Below are 19,426 nucleotides of genomic sequence, written 5' to 3'. Positions count from 1 at the left end.
ATACCCTTCACAGGTGCATTTCTGTTAGTAACTATGTGTTCAGTTTGTGTGGAAGCTATATGCTATAGTTAACGGATCTGATCAATTTCTTCGGAGATTACATTGTTGCTTTTTTTCAAAAGCGAAAATTGTCCATACAAGAACTTGATTCCGATCGTTCAGTTTGTATGGCAGCTATATGCTATAGTTAACCGATCTGAACAATTTCTTCGGAGATTACATTGTTGTTTTAGAAAATAATATATACCAAACTTCGTGAATATATCTTGTCAAATGTGAAAGTTGTGCATACAAGAACTTGATTCCGATCGTTCAGTTTGTATGGCAGCTATATGCTATAGTTAACCGATTTAAACAATTTCTTCGGATATTATATTGTTGCCTTAGACAATAATATATACCAAATTTCGTGAATATATCTTGTCAAATGTGAAAGTTTTCCATACAAGCATTTGATTTCGATCGTTCAGTTTGTATGGCAGCTATATGTTATAGTTGTCCGATATCGGCCGTTCCGACAAATGAGCAGCTTCTTAAAGAGAAAATGTCGTTTGCAAAATTTCAAAACGATATCTTAAAAACTGAGGGACTAGTTCGTATATAAGTTAACATAAGCTGCCCTTTGTCAACAATAAAGTCCGCGCGTGGCCTGAGTCAGCGAATCCACATTCTCACGCTGGCAGCTAACAGTTAACATAAGCAGCACTTTGTCAACAACAAAGTTCGCGCGTGGCCTGAGTCAGCGAATCCACATTCCCACGCTGACTGGTAAGGCACAGCGGTAGCGGCAAACTGCCAACGCAAGCGTCGGTGTCGAATCCGCTGCAATAACTCTACAACTACTACTAACAACGAATGGCGGGACACAACAACTAAGATAAGGTGCAGGGACTTATTTAAGACATTAGCTTTAGAATGTAAGGTTCAGTTTGTAAGAGAGAACTCATCAGACAGCATGATCTGATTAATAAAGTGATAATAATAAAGAAACAATTAATAAAGAAATAATTGGCGCCCAACGATATGGGAATAAAAAAATTAAAGTTCGATAAAAAATAGTAAAAACTATTCGGGAACAAAAATTAAAGTTCGATAAAAAATAATAAAAACTATTCGGAAATAAAAAGCTCGATAAAAATAGTAAAAAAACTATTCGGGAATAATTGTACGGACCCATCAAGGAGGAGACGTCACAAAAAAAGGAATCGCGGACCAAAGGGGATCGAAAATTTCTACAAAAAATTAAACAATAGAATTAAGATTCAAAAATATGAAAGTTGAGTGCAAAAAATATAGTACGTTGAATTGCTCTAATAAATAAAGTAGCTAAAAAAGAAAACTTGTGTTAAATATAACTGTAAATCTTTGCACGAGTTTTTGAGAAATAAATTTTGCGCAGGCCAGCTTATTGGTATCGGTTTTACTTCAAGCTCATGAGTGATCAGGACCTGGACAAAATATTTGACAGCCTTAACGGAGTAGAAGTTAGTAAGAGACAGTACAACAATAGGGATAATACAGAAAATTGGTGGACAGAATATAGAGTGGCAGACAAAATACAAGAAATGGCGCTGGAACCAGACCAATTAAGGGCATTAGTGGAAAGTGCAGTTTGTAGTGCACTTGCCACTCAAAGAGAAAATTTCGAACAAAAGCTTGCAAGTATTAAGCAACGACTAAATGACGTTAAAATCGACACACCGAACATAGAAACATATAGGGAAACAGAAATTGTACTCGGGATTAGATGTGAGGAGCCACTCGATATTGTAAAGTCCTTACCGGACTTCGACGGTAAGCAGGAGAATTATGTATCGTGGCGGCAGGCGGCACACACCGCCTACAAAGTTTTTGAAGGCTATGAGGGGAGCAGCAAACATTATCAGGCTGTTGCCATTATTAGGAATAAAGTTAAAGGCCCGGCCGACATGGTTCTGGTCTTATTTAATACCGTTATAAATTTTAAGGCCATAATTAATCGACTCGATTTTAGTTATTCCGACAAACGACCAATTTACTTGATCGAACAAGAGATGTCAACTCTCCGCCAAGGAAGTTTGTCACTACTACAATATTACGACGAGGTAGAGAAAAAGTTAACCCTTTTAACTAACAAAACGATAATGACTTACGAAAAATCAATTGCTGCATCACTAAACGAAAAATACAGAATGGATGCATCACGCGTATTTATTTCAGGGACTAAGAAACCCCTTAGTGATGTGTTATTCTCAGCCCGGCTTAAAGATCTACCTTTCATCTGTAGCGTTAGCACAGGAGGTGGAATCTAACCATGAGCGATACCAGTTCGCAAGCACATATGCCAGGAGCCTGGAGGACAAAGCCCAAAGGCTAAATATAGAGCAATCTAGGCAAAAAGGTACAAGTAGTAGATATCAGACAAATGACACGTATCTTGCGAAAAATCCCCATTTTAACAGAACGCGGGACTTCAACAGCAGGACTCCGCCGAAACTAGAGCCAGTACAGCCAATGGACGTTGATACCTCGCAACGCTTCAGGAAACCTACAGCACAACAGAAAAATAGTGGATACTCATCTCGATATCCTAATAATCACAATCAAAAATACGGGCAGACAGTGAAGAGACCAGGTAATGGTTCTGCAAAATTCGCTGGACCAAATCAACAACGGGTTAACTACCTGCCAAACGTAAATTCTACTTCTAATCAAGAAGATACGACGTATCATGAGGTAGCAAACTCAGAGGCCTCATCAATCGAAGACGACCTTACTGAACCTAACCAGTTAAATTTTTTAGACAGGACTCCTTGCTACCCTTCATTAAAAGAACAATTGCAGGGAGAAAACTAAAATTATTCATTGATACGGGGGCATTAAAGAACTATATAAAGCCTCTAAAAGTGCTTAAGCACATAGCACCTGTCGAAAATTCTTTCTTGGTAAAGTCAATCCATGGTTTTACTCACATTAAAGAAAAATGCACGGTAAACCTTTTCGACACAAACAGTACCTTTTTTATGATCCCAAACAAACGCAACAAAAGATCTAAAATCAAAAAAAAAAATAATAACTAATAATGGCTCAGAAGAAATAAAGTTTTTAAAGTGTGCAAATGTGAATTTCACACGAGTAGAGGACATAGAAGTCCCCGACGTTGTAAGGGGCAAATTTCAGAAAGTGGTGAAAAATTTATTACGCGTTTTTTCTGATCATAATGAGGCCCTACCACTTAACACAAATATTGTCGCCACTATTCGCACCGAAAGTGACGACCCGGTGTATTCTAAGCTATACCCTTATCCAATGGGTGTAGCGGAATTCGTGAATACTGAAATTCGCGATTTACTAAACAATGGTATTATCCGACCGTCTAGGTCACCATACAACAACCCAATATGGGTTGTAGATAAAAAAGGAATGGACGAACAAGGCAATGTGAAGAAACGTCTTCTAATAGACTTCAGAAAATTAAACGAAAAAACCATCGATGACATATATCCCATCCCCAATGTAACCGTAATACTATCAAATCTAGGAAAGGCCAAGTATTTCACAACACTCGACCTAAAATCGGGCTTCCACCAAATAACTCTCGCAGAATCCGATAGGGAAAATACCGCTTTCCCGGCAAGGTTAGCGCCACACAATCGAAAAAGATTAAAGTGGAATTAGACGAAAAACAATCACTTGCTTTTAACAAATTGAAGGAAGTCCTTACATCGGAGGATGTTATGTTACTCTACCCAGACTTCAGGAAGCCATTTGATCTAATGACAGACGCTTCATCTTTGGGTAGAGGGGCAGTACTGTCACAAGACAATAGGCCTCACCTTTATTTCAAGGACTTTGAAAGATCGTGAGCAAAACTTCGCAACTAACGAACGCGAGTTACTTGCCATAGTCTGGGCCCTAAAAAGCCTTAGAACCTATCTCTATTGCGTAAAAAATTTAAACATTTTTACAGACCATCAGCCACTTACGTTTGCGGTTTCAGCCCGAAACCCAAATGCCAAAATTAAACGCTGGAAAGCGTTTATCGACGAGCACAACGCTAAAATTTTTTACAAACCGGGCAAGGAAAATCATGTTGCTGACGCGCTATCATGACAGAACATCCACGCTCTAGAGGAGGATGCCCAATCAGATTTGGCTACAGTCCAAAGCGAAATGTCACTATCCTATACGATAGAAGGAACTGAGAAACCATTAAATTGCTTCCGAAACCAAATCGTTTTAGAAGAAGCAGACATGACTTTAAGACGGAATTTCATATACTTCGGCAATAAAACTCGTCATATAATTCAATTTACAAATAGGAAGCACCTTATTGAGGAGATAAAAATAGCTGTAAACCCAAATGTGGAAAATGCCATACATTGCGATCTACAGACATTGGCCAGCATACAACATGAATTGGTAAGGAGTTTTCCGTCAACAAAGTTTTGGCACTGCAAAAACATGGTGTCTGATATTGTCAACAAAAACGAGCAGAGGGAGATTGTTGTTGCTGAGCACAATCGAGCTCACAGAGCAGCCCAGGAGAATATTAAACAAATCCTCTCCGATTACTATTTCCCAAAGATGACAAATTTGGCGAATGAAGTTGTCGCGAATTGTAGGATCTGTGGTAAGGCCAAATACGACAGACACCCACGTAAGCAGGAACATGGTGTAACTCCAAATCCCTCCTATACCTGGGAAATGTTGCACATTGATATCTTTTCGACAGATAACAGGTACTTTCAGTTAATGAATATATTTCCAAACACAAAAACAATTTATTGTGATAATATCTCTAAATTCTGAAACGATAACCACATTGTTGAAGAATAGTTTTGGTGTAGACATCGTAAACGCACCACCCCTTCATAGCACGTCGAACGGGCAGGTTGAACGCCTCCATAGTACGCTTTTGGAGATAGCCAGATGTTTGAAACTGCACAGGAAAGTTAACGAGACGACAGACCTCATATTAATGGCAACAACTGAATATAATCGAACGATTCACTCGGTGACCAATATGAAACCAATCGAAATACTTCACGCCAACCCACCCGAACTGAGGAATGAGATAACCATGAAAATAATGAAGGCTCAACAAGCACAAATGGATAGGAATAACCCCTCCAGACGGAATAGAGTATTCGACGTGGGGGAAAGAGTATTGGGAAAGACTAACAGACGACTCGAAAATAAATTATCCCCTTTATATGTTGAGGAGAAAGTTGAAGCAGACTTGGGTACCACGGTTTTCATAAAAGGGAGGGTGGTCCACAAGGACAACCTAAAGTAAAGGAAAAATTCTTAGCATATTTTAGAATTCTTTAAATAGCATAGGGTGAATTATTTAAGCTTCTTTCACACTATCTTTCAGGATACTGATTGCGATACTCCTTATTCAAACGACGACAGCAAAATTGACCGACTATTCGACTTCCGACTACATACCGATTCAGGATGGTGACGCGACGATTTGGGAGGAATTTGGCTATCTAAGGCATACAACTAATCTTACAGTATACCATGGAATAGTTGAGGAAACCAAAGGCTTAGCAACGCAATTCCCTCTATCCCATATGAGAATGTTACTCGACGCAGACATTGAACATATAAAGGTGCTTCTGACAACACTGGACATCCATCACAGGCAGGCTAGGAGCATTAACGTTTTGGGTACTGCCCTAAAGGTTATCGCAGGTACGCCTGACTTTGACGATTCCGAAAACTTAAAGTTCCGACAACAGGAACTCGTAGACTCAGAGCGACATCAGGTAGAAATAAACACAAGGATACAAGAAAAGATAAATGAACTGACGGAAACGGCTAACCACATCATTAAAAACTCAAAAGCTGGACAGATCGACACTGGTCACTTGTATGAAATGTTGCTTGCAAGAAATAGGATCATTATAAATGAAATTGAAACTTTAATTTGAACTACTACCCTTGCAAAGATAGGGATAATAAATCCCATGTTGTTAAACTCAAATGATATAAAAACATTATTGAAATGCACTCTACAAACACAACTATCACTGATTTAATGGAGGTATCATATATTAAGGTTCTATTAGACGGTAATCTTCTACATTTTATTATCAAATATCCCAAGCCAGTACTAGTCTGTAAGAAAATTATTATCTTTCTTGTCCAACACAACGGAACAATCCTGCACCTTGGGAATGACAACAATGTTGCCGATTGTCATAATCAAATTTTGGCGATTGGAAATTGCAGCGCAACGCTCACATCAAAATTACAACATCCAACGTGCGCGCAGCTGCTTCAATCTGGTAATGTTGCCCACTGCAGCACTCGCCCTAGCTACCTTGAACCAATTATGGTGGTCGATGATGGCATAATCATCATTAACGATAATACCGCTTTAGTCAAGACTATCGCAGACACCGAGAAGACCATAAAGGGAACTTATTTATTTTCCTTCGAAAATGAGATTCCAATTAATGGACCCTACTTCAAAAACGTAAACGGCATGTTTAAAAAATTACCAGGATCAGCAACGACGGCGCTCCTCTATATCACCAGTCATCAAGAGATTTTGAGTCTTCCATACCTTTACAAGATAAGAATGGAAAACCTGCGTTTTATAGGGAAAATCGAAGGGAGGACTATGATAGGACCAACGATATCAGGTCTCACTAGCATTGTCATACTAATTTTCTGTTATGGTCTAATTAAACTATACCGAGAGCGAAAAAGAAGACGCAAATCCCAGAATCTTCAGAACGTCATAAACAATCTTAAGAAGTCCGTGGACGGCCTTCATTTAGAAGGGGAGGAGTTAACATAAGCTGCCCTTTGTCAACAATAAAGTCCGCGCGTGGCCTCAGTCAGCGAATCCAAATTCTCACGCTGGCAGCTAGCAGTTAACATAAGCAGCACTTTGTCAACAACAAAGTCCGCGCGTGGCCTGAGTCAGCGAATCCACATTCCCACGCTGACGGGTAAGGCACAGCGGTAGCGGCAAACTGCCAACGTAAGCGTCGGTGTCGTATCCGCTGCAATAATTCTACAACTACTACTAACAACGAATGGCGGGACACAACAACTAAGATAAGGTGCAGGGACTTATTTAAGACATTAGCTTTAGAATGAAAGGTTCAGTTTGTAAGAGAGAACTCATCAGACAGCATGATCTGATTAATAAAGTGATAATAATAAAGAAACAAGACGGTTATTCATAATTTATATACAGACAGACAGACGGACAGACAGACGAACATGGCTAAATCGACTCAGCTCGACATACTGATCATTTATATATATACTTTATAGGGTTTCCGACGATTCCTTCTGGGTGTTACAAACTTCGTGACAAACTTAATATACCCTGTTCAAGGTATAATAAAAGACACGGAATTCTACTATGCATTTATGTAGCCAGCTTCCCTCACAGATTAGAGCCATAGTAGAAAATAGTTTAAAAAATAATAATAGGCACCCAAAGGTCGTAGATTCGACAGCTATTTCAAAACATTAGCTTTAAGGGTATACTTTCTGTCTCCCTTAGCTTATAGACAGTCTAAAGAGAGAACACTTGATGACTTCGTTTCAGAACGGCCCTGTGACCCAGGTTGTAATAACAGTACTCTCAAGTGTTTAGAGTTGAGAAGCCGGGGCTTTATAACTCAACAAAAATATGTGTCCATTTTATGTGATGAAATGGCTCTGAAGAGTCATATGCAATACTTGCCAAAGTATGATAAAATTGTAGGATTAGAAGATTATGGCGATGAAAATCGAACTTGTAGAATAGGTACCAGTGCAATGACTCTTTTGGTTCAAGGTATCGGTGGCGAGCCTTGGACCCATCCTCTAGCTTATTTCATCGTCCATGGTTCCTGTAAAGGTGATGTTGCCAAAAAATATATTTTTCAGGCCATTACCCAATTGCAGAATATAGGTCTAATACCTTGCCATTTTGTTTGTGATCAGGGGTCGAATTTTTTCAATTTAGCTCGAGTGTTAGGAGTTTCTGAAGCGCGTGCCTATTTTCAGGTAAATGGCAAGGAAGTATACTTTTTCAATGATTGTCCGCATCTTATAAAGAGTGTTAGGAATTGTTCAGAAAATTTTAAAAATAGAGTTAGTTTTAAATCGCGCTTAGTTAGCTGGTCCGATATTGCACATTTTTACAATAAAGACTCCCAAAATCCTGTCCGGTATGCACCCAAGCTTACCGATGCGCACCTTTTTCCCAACAATTTTCGGAAAATGATGAATGTTAAACTAGCTACCCAAGTTTTCAGCGACACTGTCGCTTCCGGTATGCTCGCAGTTTATAGTGTAGGGCGGTTGACTTCCCCATCTCCTACTTTTTGCAATACTGCAGAATATATTTTGTTTATAAACAAGTTATTTGACCTATTTAACAGTCGGAATTTTGATGCAATTTTACCGTGTAAACAAGTTTTTTCAGGCACCCCAGAGCAAACACAATTTCTTCGTGAGGCTGCCGACATCTTAAAAACAATTAGGATAAAAGATGAAGCAGGGTCTGACATAACCAATAATTTTAATTATATAAATGGTTGGAAAACAAATATATCTAGTTTGTAACGTTTGTGGCGCTTTTTGTCACACGCAGGCTTCACTCACCTACAGACGAGACGGCTTTGTCAGGATAGCTTAGAGCATTATTTTGGACAGATTAGGAGAGGGGGTGGCAGAAGTGTAAGAATAACACCTTACATGTTCTGTAATTTGTTTAGGAAGTCATTGGGATTGCGATATGCAGGCATAGTTATAAAAGGAAACTGTGAACCGCTAGCTCAGAACGAACATTTTTCTCCAGATTTATCAAACCAAATTCTCCAAAGTGTGTGCAATGATAATTTAGTCCATGATTTATCTTGGCTTTTAGGGTTTACTTCGACCAGAACACGAATTTAATAGGCTAAGGTTAGACCATCAGGCAAAATTAGAGGATGTAGAAGTAGATTTTCTTAAAGCAAATGCATATGCATACTTTTGCGGTTATCTTTATTTAAAAGTTTTTAAGACACACACTTGTATTCAACCATTACCTTATTTAGGAGAAGAAGAGGTTTCAACTGATTTTTATTTCATTCAGCAGAGGCAAATTGACAGGTGTAATTTAATTAAACCACCCCAGAGATTTTTAGACTATATTAAAGAGTTAGAAGATATTTTTAATAGAGAATTTGTATCCACCTGTCACATAATAGGAGTAGGCCAAATTACATTCAATAGAATGAAGCATGTCAGACCCTATCTCTGCTGCAACAACTGTGACTCAAATGTTGTTTTAACTCTTTTTGTCAGGAGGAGAATATTCTTCCTATTAGGATAGGCTGGAAAAACTGTATCATTTTTTTTTAATTTTCTCTGAAATTTTTTAAACCCTTGTTTCTTGTTTTTTGCCTCTTAATATAAATATATATTCTTAATTCTGTATTAAATTTTGTAATAGAGACTGGGTACAGATTGCTTTTTAAAAATTGTTTTACTTCTTTATTTATTTATTTTAGACACAGAGAATTACTGTGTGTGTATTGTGTAAAGATTAAAGCCCACCGTCAACAAACTGATTGGACCTTATCAGTGTGGCTTTAGACCTGGCAAATCAACAACCGACCAGATATTCACTATGCGTCAAATCTTGGAAAAGACTCGTGAAAGGAGAATCGACACACAACTCCTCTTCGTCGATTTCAAAGCTGCTTTCGACAGCACGAAAAGGAGCTGCCTTTATGCCGCGATGTCTGAATTTGGTATACCCGCAAAACCAATACGGCTGTGTAAACTGACGTTGAGCAATACCAAAAGCTCCGTCAGGATCGGGAAGAACCTCTCCGAGCCTTTTGATACCAAACGAGGTTTCAGACAAGGTGACTCCCTATCTTGCGACTTCTTTAACCTGCTGCTGGAGAAAATATTTCGAGCTGCAGGACTTAATCGAGCAGGTATAATTTTTTATAAGAGTGTACAGCTGTTGGCGTATGCCGATGATATTGATATCATTGGCCTCAACACCCGCGCCGTTAGTTCTGCTTTCTCAAGACTGGACAAGGAAGCAAAACAAATGAGTCTGGCAGTGAACGACGGTAAGACGAAATATCTCCTGTCATCAAACAAACAGTCGTCGCACTCGCGACTAGGCTCCCACGTCACTGTTGACAGTCATAACTTTGAAGTCGTAGATAATTTCGTCTATCTTGGAACCAGCATAAACACCACCAACAACAACAGCCTGGAAATCCAAAGCAGGATAACTCTTGCCAACAGGTGCTACTTCGGACTGAGTAGGCAATTGAGAAGCAAAGTTCTCTCTCGACGAACAAAAACCAAACTCTAAAAGTCACTCATAATTCCCGTCCTGCTATATGGTGCAGAGGCTTGGACGATGACAACAACTGATGAGTCGACGTTGCGAGCTTTCGAGAAAAAAGTTCAGCGAAAGATTTATAGTCCTGTGCGCCTTGTCCACGGCGAATATCGCATTCAATGCAACGATGAGCTGTATGAGATACGGCTACGCTGGCTAGGTCATGTTGACCGAATGGACGAAAACACTCCAGCTCTGCAAGTATTCGACGCAGTACTCGCCAGGGGAAGCAGAGGAAGAGGAAGACCTCCACTCCGTTGGAAGGACCAAGTGGAGAAGGACCTGGCTTCGCTTGGAATATCCAATTGGCGCCACGTAGCGAAAAGAAGAAACGACTGGCGCTGTTGTTAACTCGGCTATAATCACGTAAGCGGTGTCTACGCCAGTAAAGAAGAAGAAGAAGTTCTATTAAATTACGACACGTTTATTTGTTTTAAAATTAATAAATTTTGTGGTTTTTTTCTTTCCATTTCAAGATATATACATATATTTAGCATTAAATATAGCATATCAAATTATTTTTTTTTACAAAAATAAAAAAAAAATTAAAGCTAAAGCTTAAAATGCGCCTAATTCATCTTAAAAAAGTTTACGTACACCAATAACACTGTCCAACAAATGAAGACTTTTTGAATGGAACAGAATAGCGACTCCATAATTCTGAAAGGGTATGTTGAGTAGATCATTTTTGTAGAACAAACTTATGGTCCAGCACGTCTGAGTTTTTTTTTACAGTGGGTCAAAGTTTTCATTTTTTGGTCGAAGGGAGCATTATACTATATGAAAAAATGTTGTAAGTTAATGTCTGAGAGAATTCTTATGGTCAGAGTTGTATTGTGGAATTGTATGAGGATTATTTTTGTGGAAGATCTTAACCCTCTAACTGGTTTCTTTATGGGTCAATTTGACCCTTTTTTTGAGAAAATCAAAAAATATCCTTTAAAAAAGGACACTTATTCTACGAAAATGTTTGGCGGAAAATTTCAGTGGGAGTCACCAAAGACACCATTGTTGTAAATAAAGCTCTTTACGATTGATAAAAAATTACACGCCAACATATACAAAGTAGGTGAAAACGTCGTCAAGTTCGGCCGGGCCAAACACTGACTTCTCGCGTCTAGTCGGCTGTGACTTACAAATCAGGTGTGATAAAATTAAGCATAATTGACTTACTAAGCAGTACATATCGGGTGTGATTTTTACAAAAATTAATATAAAAAAAGAACAATTAAAGCTTAAATAAGCATGGCGGATTCTGTTTGCAAATTAAGAGATTGGTTTTGTTTTATTTGTGGACATTTTACGCACCTTCAAAGCAGAAGAAAGATATTCCCTACAATTGAAGAACCATATTTTCTTTTCTTTGGAATACGATTTTTATGTGAAGCTTGGATACCAAAAACTGTATGTACTACTTGCGAAAGTGGTCTTTTGACCTGGTACAAAGGCGGTACTAAGGTGCTGCCATTTTCTGCGCCTATTGTATGGATTGAACCTGAAAATCACAAATCAGATACATGCTATTTCTGCGTAAATTACAAATTTGGTAGAAGCCAAAGGCACTACGCGATAATGACATACGAAGCAACAAATAATGTCATTTTACCAGAAGTGCGCTGTGAAGGTGTTCCGGTGCCTCAACCGCCTACACATACATTTTCGGCCAATATGACTTACGCCAATACAGAAATAACAGCGGCGGTTGAAAACATATCAGATATAAGCTACTTGCCTCCTGGTGGTTTAAACATATGTCCTAATTTGATAGACCAAGCTTATTTTGAAGATCTTGTAAGAGATTTAGGACTAACAAAAGAGAAAGCTGAAATATTATGTTCCAGATTGAAAAACAGGAATTTGATAAAAGCCGATGTAAAAGTTACATCGCCAAGAAAAAGACACGCCGATTTGGAAAGTTATTTTAAAAAATCAGAAGAACTTGTATACTGTTGCAGTATTGAAGAGGTTCTAAGATATCTAAAGCTTCCACTGGACTCTTCCGCTTGGCGACTATTTATAGATAGTTCGAAACACAGCTTAAAAGCAGTTTTACTGCACAATGGAAATCAGCATCCATCAATACCGGTTGCGTATTCCACAAAAAAGGATGAAACATACGCAAATATTTCAAATCTCTTAAATAAAATTGAATACTATAAATATAAATGGGAAGTATGCGCAGACTTCAAAATGATTGCAATATTGACTGGAATGCAAACAGGATACACAAAATATATGTGCTTTCTTTGTAAATGGGATTCACGTGCTACCAGCAGCCATTATCATATTAAATATTTCGAAGAACGTAAAGAAAATATTATTGGTGACTTAAATGTAATCCATGAATCTCTTGTCCCAAAAGATAAGGTCATACTTCCACCGCTGCATATTAAGTTGGGCGTGGTGAAAAATTTTATTAAAAGCTTAAATACACAAGGATATGCTTTCAAACGCATTCAAACAATTTTCCCCAGATTATCTGCAGCAAAATTAAAAGAAGGTAAAATACGGTTTTAAGAAATAATTTATTTCATTTAATGTAAACTACCTTTTCTAGGAATGCTCGTTGGACCCGATATAAGAAAATTATTACAAGATGAAGAATTTTATGGTCATCTGTCGGATATGCAAAAGACAGCATTTGACTTTATGCAGCTGGTTATATCAGAATTCCTTGGAAACTCAAAAGCACAAAACTATGCAGAAAATATTGAAAGCATGCTAATCGGTTTTAACAATATTGGCGTTAAGATGTCACTAAAGCTGCATTTTCTGCACTCTCATCTCAATTTTTTTAAAGAAAACCTTGGAGCGGTTTCAGATGAACACGGTGAAAGGTTTCATCAGGATATAAAGGTATTGGAAGAAAGATTCAAAGGGAAATCCCAAAGTGTAATGCTTGCTGAATACGTATGGGGCTTGTACAGAAACCTTGACACTTCGGAACATTCACGTCAAGCTAAATACAGGAAAGCATATTAAGTTTAATCCTTAATCCATTGTCCTACTACTGCTGAAGCAAAAAAATTAATATGTACATACTATAATAAACCACTATTAAAACAAAATTATAATTTTTTTATCAATCGTAAAGAGCTTTATTTACAACAATGGTGTCTTTGGTGACCCCCACTGAAATTTTCCGCCAAACATTTTCGTAGAATATTTTAATCCTTAAATGTCCTTTTTTAAAGGATATTTTTTGATTTTCTCGAAAAAAGGGTCAAATTGACCCCTAATGAAACGAGTTAGAGGGTTAAGATCTTCCACAAAAATAATCCTCATACAATTCCACAATACAACTCTTACCATAAGAATTCTCTCAGACATTAACTTACAACATTTTTTTCATATAGTATAATGCTCCCTTCGACCAAAAAATGAAAAGTTTGACCCACTGTAAAAAAAAACTCAGACGTGCTGGACCATAAGTTTGTTCTACAAAAATGATCTACTCAACATACCCTTTCAGAATTATAGGGTCGCTATTCTGTTCCAAAAATGCTGTTGGACAGTGTAATTATTTATATAAATCAAAAGTATTTGCAATAGTTTTAGCGGTTTTTGGCCTACATTTTGTTGCTATTATTGTCCCTAGACGTCGACGTATGCTTTCCACTCGATTTCTAGTATTATTTCCGGATATTTTGACCCACTAAGTCGATGATCCAGTTTTTTGCCTTATTTTGATGAAATTCGATGTTTTCGAATACGAATTTCAAAAAGTTCCAGTTATTTTGAATAGGATTAATGTCTAGTGATTCCGGGAGTTATTTCTATTTCCATAACAACCCTGCTAGGAGGTCACATCTTTTAAATTTTACAGACCAATGCAGCTACGTTTTACATTATATGTTTTTTCAACTGATCTCATTGAGTTAATAGTTCATCTAACAAAATTTATACACTTTTCAAAACAACTAGAGAAAATTAAAAATGTATACAAAGAAAATCTAAAAAGTTTTTAAGGATATGTATTGTGATGTCTATTGTTCAAATTCCTTATATTCGAGGATGTGGGTGCCAATAGTAGGCAACAAATTAATACCGGACACTACGTCAGTGAATAAATTGTAAAAAATTAAATCAATGTAGCATTTCAACAACAATGATGAAATGAAAGACAAAAATGATCCAAGCTTCGATAGACTTTTCAAACTACGCTCTGTTGTAAACCATTTGGTTGAAAAACATAAATCAATTCCCTCCCAGAATTGCTTATCTGTCGATGAACAATTATGCGCTACTAAATGTAAATCATACTTGAAAAAATATCTTCTAATAAAGCCACATAAATGGAAATTTAAGTTGTATGTTTTGGCTGGTATATCTAGATATAAGTACAACTTCGAAATATATACTCGCCAAGAAAACGATAGCCTCAATAAACTTCCTGAGGAAATTGATTTGGGACCAAGTGCCAACATAGTCATAAGATTACTATATATCCCAACAAAAAACTACAAAGTTGTGTTTTTTGATAATTACTACACATCTTTAACATTGCCCTATCTAAACGTGGAATTTACTCACTGGGAACAGTTCGTCGGAACTGAATTCCCAATTTAAAGCTTCCGGACGAGAAAATTGTGATGAAAAAACGCGGATAATCCCTTGAATATGCTGTAAACGTGGATAATTTTCATATATCTGTAGTTTCTTGGAGAGATAATAATACCGTGTTCAGACCGACACTTAATCACAATATTTCAGCTGTTGAGTAGTTTATCCCACTAATCCTAAAATTTCAACAAGATTTTGCCATACAATAATGGGATAATTTGAATCTAATCTACGCTAAAACTCATAGTGCGACTCTGATTTAGCACCATCTACTTATCAGCATCAGTAGTACAATCATTCACTCCGGTGAATGAACGTATAGCCACAATCCGCATCAAAGCGAGGTTCTTCAACATATCGCTGATTTGCGCCCACGCCCCGACGGAAGAGAAGGACGATGTGACCAAAGATGCCTTCTATGAGCGCTTGGAGCGCGTTTATGAGAGCTGCCCCCGCCACGATGTCAAACTCGTGCTTGGCGACTTTAACGCCAGGGTGGGCAAAGAAGGTATATTTGGCACTACGGTCGGTAAATTCAGCCTCCACGACGAAACATCCCCAAATGAGTTGAGGCTGATTGACTTCGCCGGAGCCCGAAATATGGTTATCTGTAGTACTAGATTCCAGCATAAGAAGATTCATCAAGCTACCTGGCTGTCGCCGGATCGAAAAACTACCAACCAGATCGATCATGTTGTGATAGATGGAAGACACGTCTCCAGTGTTTTAGATGTGCGTGCGCTCCGAGGTCCTAACATCGACTCGGACCACTATCTTGTTGCAGCTAAGATTCGCACTCGCCTCTGTGCAGCAAAAAACGCACGCCAACAAACACAAGGAAGGTTCGAAAAGCTGCAATCACAACAGACTGCCGAACGATTTTCTACTCGGCTTGCACTCCTGCTCTCTGAGAGCACTCGTCAACAACTCGGTATAGGGGAACTGTGGGACGGCATTTCTAATTCCATACGTACGTGGTTTTCGGAAAGAGCAAAAGAACAGCTGGTACGACGAGGAGTGCCGTGTCGCAGCGGAGAGAAAACAGGCTGCCTACTTCGCAACGTTACGATCGACCACTACACGTGCGGGATGGGATAGATACCGAGAGTTGAAGAGGGAAGCGAGACGCATTTGCAGACAGAAGAAGAAAGAGGCCGAAATGCGTGAGTACGAAGAGCTTGATAAGCTGGCCGACAGGGGTAATGCTCGAAAATTCTACGAAAAAATGCGGCGGCTTACAGAAGGTTTCAAGACCGGAGTATACTCTTGCAGAACCCCCAAAGGTGATCTAGTCACTGATGCCCAGAACATAGTTAAATTATGGAGGGAACACTTCTCCAGCCTGCTGAATGGCAGTGAACGCACAACACCAGGAGAAGGAGAACCCGATTCCCCAATCGATGACGATGGAGCAGACGTTCCATTACCCGACCATGAAGAAGTTCGAATAGCAATTGCCCGCCTCAAGAACAACAAAGCGGCAGGGGCCGACGGACTACCGCCCGAGCTATTCAAACACGGGGGCGAAGAACTAATAGGGAGCATACATCAGCTTCTTTGTAAAATATGGTCGGACGAGAGCATGCCCAACGATTGGAATTTAAGTATGCTATGCCCAATCCATAAAAAAGGAGACCCCACAATCTGCGCCAACTACCGTGGGATTAGCCTCCTCAACATCGCATATAAGGTTCTATCGAGCGTATTGTGTGAAAGATTAAAGCCCACCGTCAACAAACTGATTGGACCTTATCAGTGTGGCTTCAGACCTGGAAAATCAACAACCGACCAGATATTCACCATGCGCCAAATCTTGGAAAAAGACCCGTGAAAGAAGAATCGACACACACCACCTCTTCGTCGATTTCAAAGCTGCTTTCGACAGCACGAAAAGGAGCTGCCTTTATGCCGCGATGTCTGAATTTGGTATCCCCGCAAAACTAATACGGCTGTGTAAACTGACGTTGAACAACACGAAAAGCTCCGTCAGGATCGGGAAGGACCTCTCCGAGCCGTTCGATACCAAACGAGGTTTCAGACAAGGCGACTCCCTATCGTGCGACTTCTTCAACCTGCTTCTGGAGAAAATAGTTCGAGCTGCAGAACTAAACAGAGAAGGTACCATCTTTTATAAGAGTGTACAGCTGTTGGCGTATGCCGATGATATTGATATCATCGGCCTCAACACCCGCGCCGTTAGTTCTGCTTTCTCCAGGCTGGACAAGGAAGCACAGAAAATGGGTCTGGCAGTAAACGAGGGCAAGACGAAATATCTCCTGTCATCAAACAAACAGTCGTCGCACTCGCGACTTGGCTCTCACGTCACTGTTGACAGTCATAACTTTGAAGTTGTAGATAATTTCGCCTATTTAGGAACCAGCATTAACACCACTAATAATGTCAGCCTGGAAATCCAACGCAGGATTGCTCTTGCCAACAGGTGCTACTTCGGACTGAGTAGGCAATTGAAAAGTAAAGTCCTCTCTCGACGAACAAAAGCTAAACTCTATAAGTCGCTCATAATTCCCGTCCTGCTATATGGTGCAGAGGCTTGGGCGATGACAGCAACCGATGAGTCGACGTTAAGAGTTTTCGAGAGAAAAATTCTGTGAAAGATTTATGGTCCTTTGCGCATTGGCCACGGCGAATATCGCATCCGATGGAACGATGACATAGTTCAGCGAATTAAAAGACAGCGGCTACGCTGGCGAGGTCATGTTGTCCGGATGGATGAAAACACTCCAGCTCTGAAAGTATTCGACGCAGTACCCGCCGGGGGAAGCAGAGGAAGAGGAAGACCTCCACTCCGTTGGAAGGACCAAGTGGAGAAGGACCTGGCTTCGCTTGGAATATCCAATTGACGCCACGCAGCGAAAAGAAGAAACGACTGGCGCGCTGTTGTTAACTCGGCTATAATCGCGTAAGCGGTGTCTACGCCAATTAAGAAGAAGAAGACTTATCAGCATTGGAAATTTATCACATTATCACAGATGATTTAGACACAAGAAAGAGAAAAAAAATGTAAACAAACAGAAGAATTAAAAGCAATGAATCTGAATTCACCTCAAAATTGACTTTCCAAAAAAATGCGTTCATTATTTCCATTGCATGGAAAATATTTAAAAGAAGACGGCTTTTATAATTAAATACTATATTACAACGTTTTCTTTTAATAAATATTAAGCGATGTGAGTTCTTGAACGGCAAAAACATCTGTTCATCTGGCAGTGAGAACGAGCTAGATTAGTGAAGAGATCAAATGTAATCTAATCACTTAAAATTCTTGGTGGAACATAATATAAAATCGTTGGTTGAATAAGAAATTGGGCCTTCAAATAACGGTCGATTGCCTAAATGTTGTAGCAGAGTATAACAAATTCATGGGAGGTGTTGTTTTGCTAGATTTCTTTAGAGGTACGATACAAAATCAAAATGCGCTCTAAGAAGTGGTATTTGCGTCTTTTTATCCTTTGGTTGGCACGGCTGTGGTAAATGCTTCACTATTATATAAACAAGTGGAAACACAAAAAAAAACAAGTAAGGAAGGGCTAAGTTCGGGTGTCACCGAACATTTTATACTCTCGCATGGTAAAGTGATAATCGAGATTTCATAATACGTCATTTACATATTTTTCAAATACCGTATTTTTGTAAAGTTTTATTCCGCTATCATCATTGGTTCCTAATGTTTATACTCGTATTATACAGAGAAGGCATCAGATGGAATTCAAAATAGCGTTATATTGAAAAAAGGCGTGGTTCTTAACCGATTTCACCCATATTTTGTACATGTCATCAGGGTGTTAAGAAAATGTTACATACCGAATTTCATTGAAATCGGTCTAGTAGTGCCCGAGATATGGTTTTTGGTCCATAAGTGGGCGAGGCCACGCCCATTTTCAATTTTTAACAAGTAAGGAAGGGCTAAGTTCGGGTGTCACCGAACATTTTATACTCTCGCATGGTAAAGTGATAATCGAGATTTCATAATACGTCATTTACATATTTTTCAAATACCGTATTTTTGTAAAGTTTTATTCCGCTATCATCATTGGTTCCTAATGTTTATACTCGTATTATACAGAGAAGGCATCAGATGGAATTCAAAATAGCTTTATATTGGAAGAAGGCGTGGTTGTGAACCGATTTCACCCATATTTCGTACATGTCATCAGGGTGTTAAGAAAATATTATATACCAAATTTCATTGAAATCGGTCTAGTAGCTCCTGAGATATGGTTCTTGGTCCATAAGTGGGCGGCGCCACGCCCATTTTCAATTTTTAAAAAAAGGCTGGGTGCAGCTTCCTTCTGCCACTTCTTCCGTAAAATTTAGTGTTTCTGACGTTTTTTGTTAGTCGGTTAACGCACTTTTAGTGATTTTGAACATAACCTTTGTATGGGAGGTGGGCGTGGTTATTATCCGATTACTTCCATTTTTGAACTGTATATGGAAATGCCTGAAGAAAACGACTTTGTAGACTTTGGTTGACATAGCTATAGTAGTTTC

The 19,426-nt window shown here is 38.9% G+C and overlaps 2 protein-coding genes across 2 annotated transcripts in view; one reads left to right on the top strand and one right to left on the bottom strand.

The window, feature by feature from the left end:
* LOC120780272 (xaa-Pro aminopeptidase ApepP) overlaps nt 1–19,426 on the bottom strand; it is a 141,388-nt gene that overhangs the window by 24,391 nt on the left and 97,571 nt on the right. The window lies entirely within an intron of this gene.
* Nucleotides 11,786–13,337, top strand: LOC120780273. The gene is made up of 2 exons (XM_040112537.1): nt 11,786–12,854; nt 12,912–13,337. The coding sequence occupies exons 1-2, from the start codon at nt 11,927–11,929 to the stop codon at nt 13,334–13,336; spliced, it is 1,353 nt and encodes a 450-aa protein (XP_039968471.1). The 5' UTR covers nt 11,786–11,926; the 3' UTR covers nt 13,337.

This window comes from Bactrocera tryoni, unplaced genomic scaffold, assembly GCF_016617805.1.
Source record: "Bactrocera tryoni isolate S06 unplaced genomic scaffold, CSIRO_BtryS06_freeze2 scaffold_25, whole genome shotgun sequence".
NCBI lineage: Eukaryota > Metazoa > Arthropoda > Insecta > Diptera > Tephritidae > Bactrocera > Bactrocera tryoni.
This window is presented reverse-complemented; position numbering and strand designations above follow the sequence as displayed.

What these genes read in the sequence shown, in the direction of transcription:
- LOC120780273 (XM_040112537.1), top strand. Translation starts at nt 11,927, where the DNA reads ATGACATACGAAGCAACAAATAATGTCATTTTACCAGAAGTGCGCTGT. An exon ending in TGCAGCAAAATTAAAAGAAG is followed by an intron (nt 12,855 to 12,911) that starts GTAAAATACGGT and finishes TACCTTTTCTAG; the next exon opens with GAATGCTCGTTGGACCCGAT.